Consider the following 13,763-nt stretch of genomic DNA (forward strand, 5'->3'; position numbering starts at 1 on the left):
AACTTTTTTTTACGAAGGGCTCGTAAGGCTTACATGCAATTAAAATCATGGATATACCTGGTTGATTTTAGGTAATGTAGTCATGATAGTGTAGAGACACATGTATTTATTGTTTTTCCCCCATGTTACATACTATACTAGGGCAAGTTTATTAATTTGCAAAGGTGGAATAAAATATCTTGTTAACCCAAATTAACCTTTCGTAATTCTCACACTCTGTAGGCCTACTATGACTTACTCATTGAAAGCAAGCTCTGGGTAGTCTGCTGTGCAAACCCTTCACTCGAGTCAGGGGTCTGAATGTGCAGCCTACTCATGCCTGGTGTACTGAAGGCTCTCTTTGAACCTATAGTCTTTGCATGGATACACACTTGTTGAACAAAGTTCCAATCAGGGTCTGTGCCTGCAGACTAAGCTCTGGGTGCATCTTACAATGATTTGCGAGTGATTAATATTGAACTCAAATGGCGATTGATCTAAATTTGTGTAGTTAAGAGATAGGGGTTTCAGATCAGTCGCAATTGCCGATAAAATCTATCGCAACTCTTTGTAAGACGGGGGCCTGTACCTATTCAAACTAGATTTACAAGTTCTAATTCTAATCTTCTTGAATACCGAGAGGGTAAACATGAAAATCATACAAATTCCGTCTATCATACTAGCATGGAATTACAAGAAAGAGGATCATTATTCTGGTAATGTAATAAAACTTGGCGTACTCCAAAGTATGCTTTAGGTGAAACTGTCCAGAATCATTAAGATTTTAGGACTTTGAATCTTGTTGCTGTGCTGTAATAAAGGAGACTTATGTGGCACTCTCTGAAAATGAATCACCATCTTTCAAAGAATTTTATCTACGATACCAGTCAATCTCCAGATGGCCTCCCACGTATGTTACGGTCTTAAAAATACACATCCAAGTCCGGAAAAGTGACAAATGTGGTCCACTGACTGGTTCACTAGACATACTGCATCAATTCTGAAAAATTGGTTGCTTTTCCTTCATGAATCTCAGGCAACCACCAATTAAGCTAGCATTTTCTTCATCATCACGCCACTTGGAATACGAAAGGTTGTAGGCCTAAATTTGGATACGTATATCAGCAAGTTTATGAAGTGGTCGGACACAGATGGGTATATAGCAGGCTATTTAGACGGAGACCCGCGGGATACTGTTATGTGGACTTATTTCAGAGTATTTTTCGGACACAAGAGCACTATACCCTTCACCCCCACCCATCCTCACATGTGAAAAAAGAGGGGCTTATTGACACGATGTTTATTAATTTTGTGCTTTAAAGATCATCAGTTCTATTCCGTAGTTCGTAGGTGGTACATCAGTCGGCGGTCTTATCTTCATTTCCGTGCGTTTAAGGGAGTAGTAATAACCATGCCATTGATACCAGACGATCCCAGTCCCGTAACTCTCTGATATCCCTCGCAGATATTCCCCATTAAGCGAGGCATAGTAGCAAGAATTGTACCACCAGGCACCATGGTACTCCCGGGCGCAGTTCTTGCTGGACCAGTTGTCGTTGTCACGGTCCTTGGTTGTGAACGGCTGGCCGCTGTGTGTCGTGAACGCGTCACCTGACGGATTCGACGAAGATGGCATCGGTGATGAACGTGGCGACGACGATGATGTCAGTGAAGAAAATCGTGAATAGGCATTAAGGTTTCAGTGGTGTCAGAATGGATCAAAAGAAGAAATGAAATGAGAATGAAAAAAGTTAATCTAATATATTTTGAACATTGAACACTTTTTGACCATTAATTTCACACAAATTAGTTCCTAATAACTTTTCAAACTTGATTCGATTCTGAAAGGAAAAGTTAGTTAACCCGGAAGGTAACCAATAGTCAGCTAACATTATAAACTCTTCTGTTAAACATTGTAGCCTATGGGAAATTAGTATTTAAAGAACTCATCGTGGGAAAGACATAGATTCACAGGGTTGATCCCGATGTAGAACGGAATAGGAGATAATTATTCGAAATTGTCATCAAATCATGAATATCAGGAAGAAAGTAACGCATCATAAAAGAGTGCATGATATGAGCCAATTACGTACGTGGAAGAAATTCATGCCCCATTCCACTTCCCCAAGTTTCGAAGACCCTGATTCAAAGGTCACCGAGGACCGAATGATCATGGGGCTACATTATATTCGCCATCATAGGCCTACAATCATGTCAACTTGACGAATGCATGTTGTACCCAATGTCGACTGTTCGTTGCCGACAACAAAAACTATTTGAGAACTGTTCCGAATAGACAATTATTCATTCGCAAACATTCGACGCAATTCCTTCCACAGTGGCTTGTTTTCATTTAGGACCCATGTGGTCACGTGGTCGCTAGAATTGGCCAATCAACATCAGCGATTCTGTCTTACAATAATTTTGACTATTTTGCAAATGCTCGCAAACTTTGCGGGAAATACATTCGCAAAAAAACATTTTGCTTGTTCAGAAATTGCGACAATGGAAACTGTAATTGAGAACGTTTTCACAATCTCTTTTGAGAAGACTGATTCTTTTTTACAAAACACTGAGAAATCCCATTTTGTCTCCTCCGCAAGCATTCGTCACTTGGCGAGAAACCATTAGCAATTAATATTCAACTCGTTGTGACTTACCAGCGGTGCCATGGTAAGAGCTAACAGTGACTCTATAATCCTCGTTCACATCACCAACTCTAAACACACGGTACTCTGCGAAAACTGTCACGTCGTTGAAATCTTCCAAATCTATCCTCAGATGGTACTCGTCTTGGGAAGTTAGGCGATGGATTTGGTCATTTCCGAGCCAGAATTCCCCATCCAAAGACCCGAAGCCCCGTCGGTAGCTCGCAAAGCCCCGGAAGAAATCCACCGAACCGTCCTGTCGCTTTTGTAGAACCTAGAAAAGTTGTGGTAAAGAATCATTTTATATTGTCCAGGATAGAATATTAGACATTATATTCAAAATTTATCCTCACACTAGAACCCCAATTCCACAGAGAACAAGACTGCTGAAAGACCTTTGAAAGACCATGAATTCTGGTTGATCTTTCAGAGGTCTCTCAATGAACCTACAATGGTCTTTGAGGTCTTACGCAAGTCCTGACCAATCTTTCAGTGGTCTTCGTGGTCTTCATGGGCTCCAAAACTTTTTGAAACGGTTCAAAACAGTCTTACAATTAACGTTCTTACAGGAAAATGGTCTTGCAGCAGTTTTTCGATGAACTTTCAAAGGTCTTAATAGTCTTTCCATTATCTTTCGGCAGTCTCTCAAGATTTTTGCGGAGATCACTGTAAGACTCATGAGAGATCATTGAAAGATCATTGAAAAACCAGGAAAGTCCATGGAAAGAATTCTGAAAGATCACTAGTTGCATAAAAGATCTCTGAAAGACCATTGAAAGATCTCTATAGGACTAGTCTAAGACCAGTAAGACAGGAGTCTTTCGGAGTTCTTTGAGAGGTCTTTCTGAGCCATTCGAAAGAGATGACAATTTCAGTGATCTGGAAGACCGTTGAAAGCTACCTCACTAATTTTAAGTCTTTCAGTGGTCTTTCAATGGTCTCCGTCCTTACATCATGTACGTCACCCTGAACCAAAGAATCATTTTCTCAACCCTATTACACTAACCCTATATCTTTCCAAAATAAAGATTGATGGGTGAACTCAAACGAATGTCTGGTCAATGAATAAATTCGAGAGAAGAGATCACCAAAGCACCTACCGTCCAACCCCCTCCGTCCGTCTCCATGTCACAGTAAACCTGGAATGGCCTTCCAGAGTCCAAGGTTTGGATGGTGTATACCCCACAATTTGTAGCTCCTCTGGATAGAACCTCGGAGCAATCCTTGGGCAAAGACAGAATGGAACCTGTGAAGATATACATGTATGAGGAAAAACAAAACATTCTGAATCATGTAGATCAATAGATCATTCAATAAATCAATATCATGAATATTAACGGAGAGCGATACATTAAGTTGCAAGATAAAAACAAATCCTGTTAATTAAATTAACCGCGATCACGATTCTACCTTTGCTTTCTCTATGGCGAGTGAATAAGTAATTGTAACGATGATGATGATGAAGATGATTATAGCATGATAATGTCACGTATAAGGTGTACTGAATGATACATAATATCACGGAAAATTGGTCTCGTAAATTTAGGTGATGATCGATGTCTCAAGAATATTCAAGGACAATTAGCATTGCTGATCTCCAATTTTTTTTCTTCATTCTACATGTTCTAATGAACACCCGATAGGGATACCAGAATGAAGTTATGACTACTGTGGAGAGTAAGTGGCCATGCTTTTCTGAAAGGCGATAATCAATGCAAGTCTCGTTTTGAGCTTTAAGTTAACCTTGTGTTGGTGTTGATCTCGGTATTGGTCACGGACCGAACTTAGCCTTGTCCTTGAGCAATGTCAGTTGCCAATAAGTCCTTTGTCCGGGTGGGTGTTTCATAAAGCTGATCGTAAGTTAAGAGCAACTTTAAGAACGACACTGGTGATCCTTTCTTGTGGTGAATGTTCATTGGCTGCAATGGTTTAGCGCGTAAGAATGGTTCACCAGTCGTTCTTAAAGTCGCTCTTAACTTACGAACAGCTTTATGAAACGATACCATGGGCCCTTGGCCCCGGCAGCGAGGCATTGCCTTGGGCGGCCTGACCTTGACAACGGTTTTGGGGCTTTTCTGGCTTTCATTACTCATAATAATACAATTCATGTATCAGCTAGATAGAAATAGTGTACCTAATGTCCTACAAAAGAAATTTATGAGAAACAATACTTTACATTCATATAATACGAGACAATCAAATGACTATCACCTAAAAGTAAAACAGTATTTTCTAGCAAAACTGTATTTTTCACAGGACCAAAACTCTGGAATTCTCTGGACAGAGAAATGAAAGAGGCAGCTAATCTTATCCGATTTAAATTACTCATCAAAAAATTTCTCCCGAATTCTTATTGATTCAATCTAATATTTGTGAACTTCATACTTATCCACGGTAGTATTGATTATTTTTTTAAGTCAATATTTAATTATGTATATAGTGTAAATACATTTGTGTTACAGTGTTTATATCTATATAATTTTATAGAATTTTGCTGATTATTTTACTCTAATTGTATCATATTACCCTTGTATAAAGTTTTGATAGGGGGTCTACATTTTACAAGCTCTGCTTTTTAGTAGGCCCCTCCACTTTTATCATTTCATTGCTACGTTTCAATCCTGCATATGTTATGCATTTTTTTTCATTGTAAACATGATTACGAAATGTACTTTGATGATTGTGGAATATGAATATATCAATACATAAAAAAAAATAAATAAATAAATACAACTGGAATAAAGGTCTAAACACAGAACGCTGTATCGTGCAGTATGATTATGGGGGAACTGAACTGAATGATGCATATATTGCGAATATAAAAACCGACAGACATTTAGGCCTTGGCAAGGTTCTGTTAACACCCTAGCACCCATGTTTACATACCCATATACACACACCTACCCACACACTCGGGATAATAATGAAAATACATGTGAATAAATGTATTTTTAAATTGAAGATTGGCTATTAAACTGGCCAAGTACTAAACGCGGTCAGGAGCTTACACTGCAAAAATGCCAGTGTTAATTTAACATCAGCCTGGTATCTATGTCCGTCCACACCCCTGCAGTTAAGAATCAAACCGATATTGGTTTAATACGAACTATTGTTGATGCTTTAATGTCAAATTGGTGTTAGCCTATATAACGCCAAACCAGTGTTGTTTCAACACATCTCTGGTGTAGACCGATACCAGCTAGTTAACACCGGCGTTTTTGCAGTGTAAGCCTAATTCGAATAGTGACTTTTCGTTTCCATCCACGACGTCCGACATATCCAAGAACTTAGGAAATGCGTTTGTCAATACCCTTAAAGGGATGGTCCGGGCTGGGGATATTTATATCTCGATAAATAAAGTAATATTCACAAACAAAATGCTGAAAATTTTATCAGAATCGGATAACAAATAACGAAGTTATTGAATTTGAAAGATTTGCATTATTTCGGTGAAATAGTTATAGGCATGTCTTAATGAATATTTATTAGGTGGGCTGATGATGCCATATAGCCCAACTTGTTCTTTTGTATTTTATTATATGAAATTAGGTTTATTCAAAATCTCTCTACCAAGAACTAAAGGACTAGGATTGACAACTGTGCATTAGTTATTTCATCACAATGGAGACACATCATTTACACATGTATGGAATAATGAACATTTATGATTTCATGTAATAACGTAAGAAAAAGGAAAGCGGAGATATGACATCATAAGCCAAACTAATAAATATGAATATTCATGACGATGTGCATATAACCATTTTCACACAAAATATCGATAAATTCAGTAACTTCGTTATTTGCTATCAAATTTTGAAGAAATTTTCAGCATTTTGCTCTGTAAATTTTACTCTATTTATTTAGACATAAGTTTCTGCCCGGACCATCCCTTTAATGACGATGAAGCCTTAGTCGAAAATTGGTGAATGGACTCTGCCCTGGACAAACGACATTATTTGCAATCTTTCGTCAGCTCTGAAACTTAGGAAGAAACTACTCTTCCGGTTCACCAAACTACGACAAAGAACTCCCAGTTGTTCATTGTCTATTTTGACGCTGAGCATTTTCAATACATTTGCTGTGTTCTTGAATGCGTTCCCGTTGTACTTGTGAACACTTACTAATGTTCACTGTGCAGGCCCTGTAAATTAAATGATACAGATGTTGGTACACTGTAAAAACTGTGGTGTTAAAACTGACACCAGTTGGTGTTAATAGAGGACCAAACCCTGAGGTGTTGAAATTACACCATAGAGGTTGAACATAACACCCAAGAGTATAAATGTTACCAATGGTGTTGTAATAGCACCTATAAGTGCTAAATTAACACTGCCAATTTAGCACCGGTGTAAAATAACTGGTGTGGTCCTCTATGTACGCCGGTTGACACAACAGTTTTTGCTGTGTACCTACCTAGAGTAGAAAATCCAGTTATATTTCCTTACTATTTTCTGTATAACTCTGAGAATACAACCTTTCAATGATATATATTCATTTGTTTTTAGTGTGTGGTTACACTTTCAAACATCACTGCATCACGATCCTTTTTATACAAATTCTGCTCAAATTCAGTCAAGATATTCCAGAACTCAATAACACCTCTCATACGTTGGCATTGAGTTTAACTCTTCTGAAAGTAGACCATTATTTTGGGAGATCAAGAAAACAACCGTACAAATAACAAGAAGGACTTCTGACCCGACACCGGATATCCGATATTATTTCCGATTTAACTATTTTTCTAGATTAGTGGCATATTGTTCCTGATTATACGACAATCGACGTTTTTGATTACCTGGGGGGGTATTCTGAAAAGTCTCGTAAGTTTCCACTTAAATATCCTTTTAAGTTACCCATTTAATGGAGCGCTAATGTACCTCCAAATTCGTATTCTGAAAACTCTATTAGCGCTCAATTAAGTCCCTTTAGGCCACTCCCCTACTGAGCCGAATTAACCAATCAAATGCGCTCTTACAACGTAAATTTTTCTCCTAGCGCGGAGTGTCTCTTCACTCTGCTGCCTTGCAGCGCAGCTAGCGCCCGGCTGCTGCAGGTGCACTGCACCACGAACTTGATACAAAGAATTTTTGCTGAAAAATAATGCTTAAGCATATTTGCATCGGAGATTAGAGGTTCGTTATGTTGTTGAAATTAACTGTTGTCTTTTCCCTTTCTCTCTCATTTATTGTACCTTTGTGCTTTTCTCTTTTTTTCGAACGCGTTCTGATTTTCACCACCCCTATCCATTGAATCCATTTGTAGCTTTCTTTTTCTTTTTTTTTTACAATATTTATTTGCTTTTGTCTCGGGGCCATGATAGGGGGGGGGGTCTTCTTTAACTTAATTCCTACTTTATTATAAAGAAATACATACTTTCTATTTATATGAGAAATCTCCAACAAAATTTGAATAAACATATTTTAAAAATTAAACAAGCATAATTTTAAAAAAGCCGAAATCTTATTGAAATTTGAGGTACAAACGTCATGACATAGGTTTTGATATGTGGAGAAAACGATGGCATCACTTCACTATTTTTTTCTTTTGTATTTTATTCTATATTCGTTTAAATACTAAAGGGGTCTATGCTTATTTTTCATTGTCAGAAACAAGGTTTAATTCACTCCTGCACATTGCTGCATCTGCCGTGATTTGGCAATTTCATTATTGTCAAAAAAAGTGTGCAAAAACAAAATAGTTTAGGATGCTAATAATAAAAGAAAATATAGAAAAATAATAGTCATGTTTTCCCCATAAGTACACAAATATTTCTGTCTCCCTTTTCCCCCTTTTCTAATTTATTTATTACCAAATATAGTCCCTCGGCCCTATTCCTTATTTTTACTTGTTTGTACACCACCTTTTCCCTCTTTATTCTATTCCTTTTGAGCTCTCTCCTTTATTCTCTTCCTTCCTCCTAGTATTAAACCGATTTGATGATATTTATACGAAATGAAAGCAACATTTAGCAAGATATGGTGAGACTTAATGGACCTCTTGTCACCATTATCTTTCCCCACTGGAAAGTCCGCTAATTGAGCGCTATGAGACTTTTCAGAATACCAAAAGTCTCGTAACTACTCAATTAAGTCTTCGCGCGGTCATAACGCGTAGTATTGCAAGTGCGCGCAACGCAACCCTGCCAAATAAGGAAAGGGGCACTTAAGTGACTTTTCAGAATACCAAAATGCTAATTGAGCGCTAATTGACCGCTAATTGAGCTTTCAGAATACCGCCCCTGAACTTCTGAAATATTGTTACTAAGCACTATATACGCTTTGAATAACCCTACCGTAGAGTGACCTGTAAATAAAAATCATGTGGTAGGAAACCAAAATAGCTCGGAACGTATGGGAATCGGGGGGGGGGGGGGGTCCTGGTTTTAATCTGAAAATATAATATTACAAATCTTCATTCATAATTACCATCATGGCTTTACTTGTATATATATATTATTGGACATCTAAGCCTATTTCTTCGGGTTCATCGGGGAAAAGTATATCCATAACTTCCCGTCTTATTTTATTTTCTTACCAGAATACAAGACAATTTACTATTTCTTTGTTAATTTTCGTCTTCTTTTTGTTGATGGTAATATTTCCATTATCAGTGCTGTGTTATATGAAAACTGAAAATTACAGCATTTGTGGTCTGCTGTGCAAACCATTCACTCAGGTAACAGGTCTGAATGTGCAGGCTATGATGCCTTCAATTGTGGACTGAAGGCCCTCTTGATCAGGAATTGAAACAACACGTTTTGCATGTACTAGTCTTTGCATGGAGACCCAATCATTGATTAAAGTTTCAGGGTATATGTCTGCAGATTACACTATTTGATTCCTTAGAGGTCCACGCCCATGGGTGTTAATCTTACATCCCCAGTGTCTTAATATAACACCTAACAGTGTTAAAGTACCAACCAAAATATGCTGTTTCTAACATTCTTGGTTGTTGCTGTTTGACACTGGAGTGGTGTGGTCCTCTATATGAACACCAACCAGTGTTATAGTTCTTGCTCTGTAGTGATACCTTCTTTTCTTCTATATTATCCTTGCTTGTATTTAGTTCACTGCAAAAACACCGGTGTTGATTTAACACCAGCCGTGATCGGAAAACACCATCAGGGAAGTGTTGAAAACAACACCAGTTAAGAATCAAACCGACATTGGTTTAACACTGATTAGTGTTGTTTGAATGTCTACCTGGTGTTAGCCTAAAGCCGAAATGGTGCTGTTTCAACACCTCTCTGGTGTTTTCCTATATAGACATCGGACTGGTGTTAAATGAACATCGGTATTTTTGCAGTGTTTGTTGAAAATATTAGGTAATTTCTGGGCAAGATGACGGCCCTGGGAAGCGGGGGTGCTGAAGCATCTCCCAAAATTTCCTTGGGGGTGTTGCGAGTATTATTTTTCCATAGGCAGCACCCCCAGGTGACCCTTCATTTTGTAATACCCCCCTCCCCTTTGGGGGCGGTGTTTTTGCCTTTCAAATTTACATCAGCACCCCCACTAAAAATCATTCACAGCTAGGGTTCGCACTTAATCTGCATTTGTTATCATTCGGAGCTTAAATGATGAGAAAAGTCTTATCTCAAAAGCACTTTCGATTTCGATTTGTGATTGTTACAGAATTCATGGTATTAAAATAAAACATCAAAATTATGCTTGGTTGGAATGACATGATCTGATTTGCATCTCAGTGTGAACTGTATTATTGTAAATTGTATTATTCGTAGGTCAACCACCGGAGATACAGGTCGTGTATTCAGAAAACACAAGTATCAAACCGGGTTGTCTGATTTTGTAATTCTGATATGAAAATACAAAGTGACAAATTGACAGGTGCTATTCAAAATCTTAAATTAATTTCTCGTCTGTTCTGCTTTCTCCTCATTATTATTATTATTATTATTTTTTTTTTTGGGGGGGGCATAGTCAACCAAAATATCAGGGGAAAATGACTTATACATAAGTGACAGAAAATGGTATTTAATTCAAGTGTAAATCATCAGTTCTTCTTAACCTGCCATGGAGGACTCAATGCAGTCTTTACCAATTAGTTTAGTCTTCGTTAGATTGCTGATATAGTACAGCGGATAGTATTTGAACCATCAATCTCTATACCACCAGCGTAATAACTTCCTCTCCAAAGGGGAAATGAGAGTCAAAACAAACACCATTTTCACAACTATCTCGGGTTAAAAGTTTGGAGTTTGTTTCATATGTACATTAAATTGTGATTGTCAAAACTGAACAGAATTCACGCTCTGCATAAATCTGAAATGAAATTAGGTTCAATAATACTAAATAGGTTCATTATTGCGGATTGAAATTAGGTTGTTGCACAGGGCATGGCATGAGAGTTCTTTTGAAGCTTGGTTTCAGCCCCGGGGGGGCACTCAGTATATAATGCATAGTGGGTATGTGCCGCGGAGGGGACCCCCATTTTCACACTCAAATTTCCGTTCCAAGGCATAGCATTTTTGCCTTGTTGAGAAAAAGAACAAAGAAAGCCGCTCCAAGGCATAGCATTTTCTTCTTATCGAGAAAAAAGAAGAGAGAAATCCGCTCCGAAGCTTCGCATATTTTTCGTTACGCCGCTCCGATCGCATTGAATGAGCTGCAATTTTGGTGAAACGCGGCCGCAGAGCTCCCCGGCGGAGGCCGCTCTAGCTGCATCATGCACGCACGACCGTTCCATAGGGATGCATACGCACTCACACGTTGGCGATCCGTTCCAAGGACCCCCGTTTTCACAAACAATTGTCGTTCCGAAGCCCGTTCCGAGGACCCTCCTTTTTACAATAAGCCCGCTCCAAGGCCCCCGTTTTTTGTCTCGCCCGCGGCACACCCCCCCCACTTTTTGGTCGAGTGCCCCCCCCCCGGGGTTTCAGAAAGGCAATACGATGATGTTGATCAGATGATGACGAATATATGACAATGATGATCACGACGATAATGATGATGGTGGTAATGACGATCGATGATTACAATGGTAATCGCAATCATGTTGGTGATGGAAATGATGATGATGATGACGACGATAATGATGGAGATTATTATGATTATGATGGTGATATTATGTGTGAGGATGATGATGGTATTACATAATGACGATGTTGAGGAGGATTATGACGATGATATTGATAAGGGGTAGCATGGATGAACTGACAAAATGTTGTTGAATACTGGTTTAAATATACACTGTAACTTATGATGTGCTAATTTAGCACTTACAGTGCTTGTATAGTGACTGCACTACGAGTGCTGATTTTTTAGTTCAAATTTAAACTAGAAAATCAGCACTCGTAGTGCCGTCACCATAAAAGCACTGTAAGTGCTGAATTAGCACATCAATCATTTTTTACAATGTAAAAAGACGTTGGCCTACTGTTGGATTTATGAAAAAACAACAACAGTGGGTAAAACAATGGTTCGTACTCTCCTCTTCATTGTGACAAAAGACTCAATGTAAAGTCCGTGAGGGCGCTATAGGCCTATCTGTTTTTATACACATTTTCCTTATGATCCATGTAATTTCATTTTCAAATCATGTTTTTTTTATTCGACCCTTCTTGTAATTTATCTGCGTTCATACTCGTACCAAATGTGAGAATACGGGTCTCTCTTAAATTCATAAAACTGCACCCGAATGAATAAAAGAATAAATTAGATAACAAAATGATGATGAAGCATTTAAAACATTCAAATATGAAAATATATTTTGAAAGTGGTAAAAAAACATCACGTAAGATATGTCTCTGTGGATTATTTGATAAAATAACTAAATATTTGCAATTCTAGTTACCATAGAAAGTTATAAACTCAGTCAGAACGATCAGATTATTTCATCATAAAAATTACAATTTCAAATAATATATTATGAATTCATAAATTATGAATTATCAAATTATGAATTCATTTTGCACGTTTTCTAGAAATCTGCAATATAATTTTCTGATTAACCGTGTTACAAGTTTAGTTGATAAATTCTTTATATAATTCCTTTGCATAGAAAGAATGATCTTTCATTTTCTTTACAAAATAAATCAATATCATTTCATGAAATGTTCGGTAATAACAAATATCTAACCAAGCCACTTGAACGCGTAACAGATATGGATTTATCACTGTTACTTGCATATTAAACATGTTGGAGTAAGGTGCTTGTGTTTAGTAAGTAACTACCTGGAACAGGAACTCCTGGTGTCTGGAAGTGCTTGAGGACAGTAGCCAGGTCCACTAAAGCTTCGGCCAGTATCCTGGTACCATCCTGTGACCCACGGGTCCAACCACCGTCCCCTCTACCGATTCCTCTTGTTCCATCCCCTCCAGCCCTACACTCCTGTACCAATTCCCGGAGCTGTCGGACTAGACTTTCCGTCTGCTTCTCCTCTGTGTTTACATCACCAGAGTTCCTTCTGCTGCTGTTGCTGCAGTTGCAGTCGCAGCTACTTTCTGTTGAAATCGGCACCGGCAGAGGTGGCGCCTGAATTGTGATATGTGGCCTACAGACGAACCTTTCCTGACTCTTGCTATCACCCGACTTTTGGATGTTTTCTCCGTCCGTGGTGACGTTGATAACATCTTGATATTGATTGTCCACTGATACTCTATTGACATGATTCTCAGAGTCTTCGACCGTCGTCTCGTTGTTCTGCGCACTGCAAGCAACTGCACATAGAAGAACAATCTGGGTTACAAGCCCCATGCCCATGTTTGCTGTCAGTGATTAGATCTAGGACCTATCTCTGAAACTATCCAGGTTAAAGATCACCGAACGAGCCACAAAGACAAGTCCGACTTATGATATCCAAGCAATATGTCAAAAGGTTATACTCGCAGCGAACATGGTCAGGAGTGAGATCCAGTACAATAGCCAACAATCATCACCGAATTACTTTCCAATTAAAACCTAGTTTCGAAGGACAGATAACTAGCCATCATAAATATACTTGGCCCCATTATCTCGAATGGTACAATGCCCGGTGACGTGAGCTGGGTTGCTGCTCGTCGGGAGAAAACATATCTCAACACAAAACAACGATGCCCATACTCTGTGATGGCAGGAAGAGCTAACACCGGATATCAAAGCAATTGAGAGTGACATCCCGGTCTCCGTAAGTTCCTG

General features: G+C 38.5%; 1 protein-coding gene across 1 annotated transcript; it reads right to left on the reverse strand.

Annotated features, from left to right (window-relative positions):
- Window positions 1-1,145: 1,145 nt before the first annotated feature.
- On the reverse strand, window positions 1,146-13,739 carry LOC121426578 (ficolin-2-like). Its single transcript, XM_041622930.1, has 4 exons — window positions 12,821-13,739; window positions 3,728-3,873; window positions 2,640-2,901; window positions 1,146-1,590 (listed from the first exon to the last, which is right to left on the reverse strand). Exons 1-4 carry the CDS (start codon window positions 13,347-13,349, stop codon window positions 1,283-1,285), a joined length of 1,245 nt encoding a protein of 414 aa, XP_041478864.1. The 5' UTR covers window positions 13,350-13,739; the 3' UTR covers window positions 1,146-1,282.
- Between the last annotated feature and the right edge of the window lie 24 nt (window positions 13,740-13,763).

Source organism: Lytechinus variegatus, chromosome 13 (genome assembly GCF_018143015.1).
Source record: "Lytechinus variegatus isolate NC3 chromosome 13, Lvar_3.0, whole genome shotgun sequence".
NCBI classification, from domain to species: domain Eukaryota; kingdom Metazoa; phylum Echinodermata; class Echinoidea; order Temnopleuroida; family Toxopneustidae; genus Lytechinus; species Lytechinus variegatus.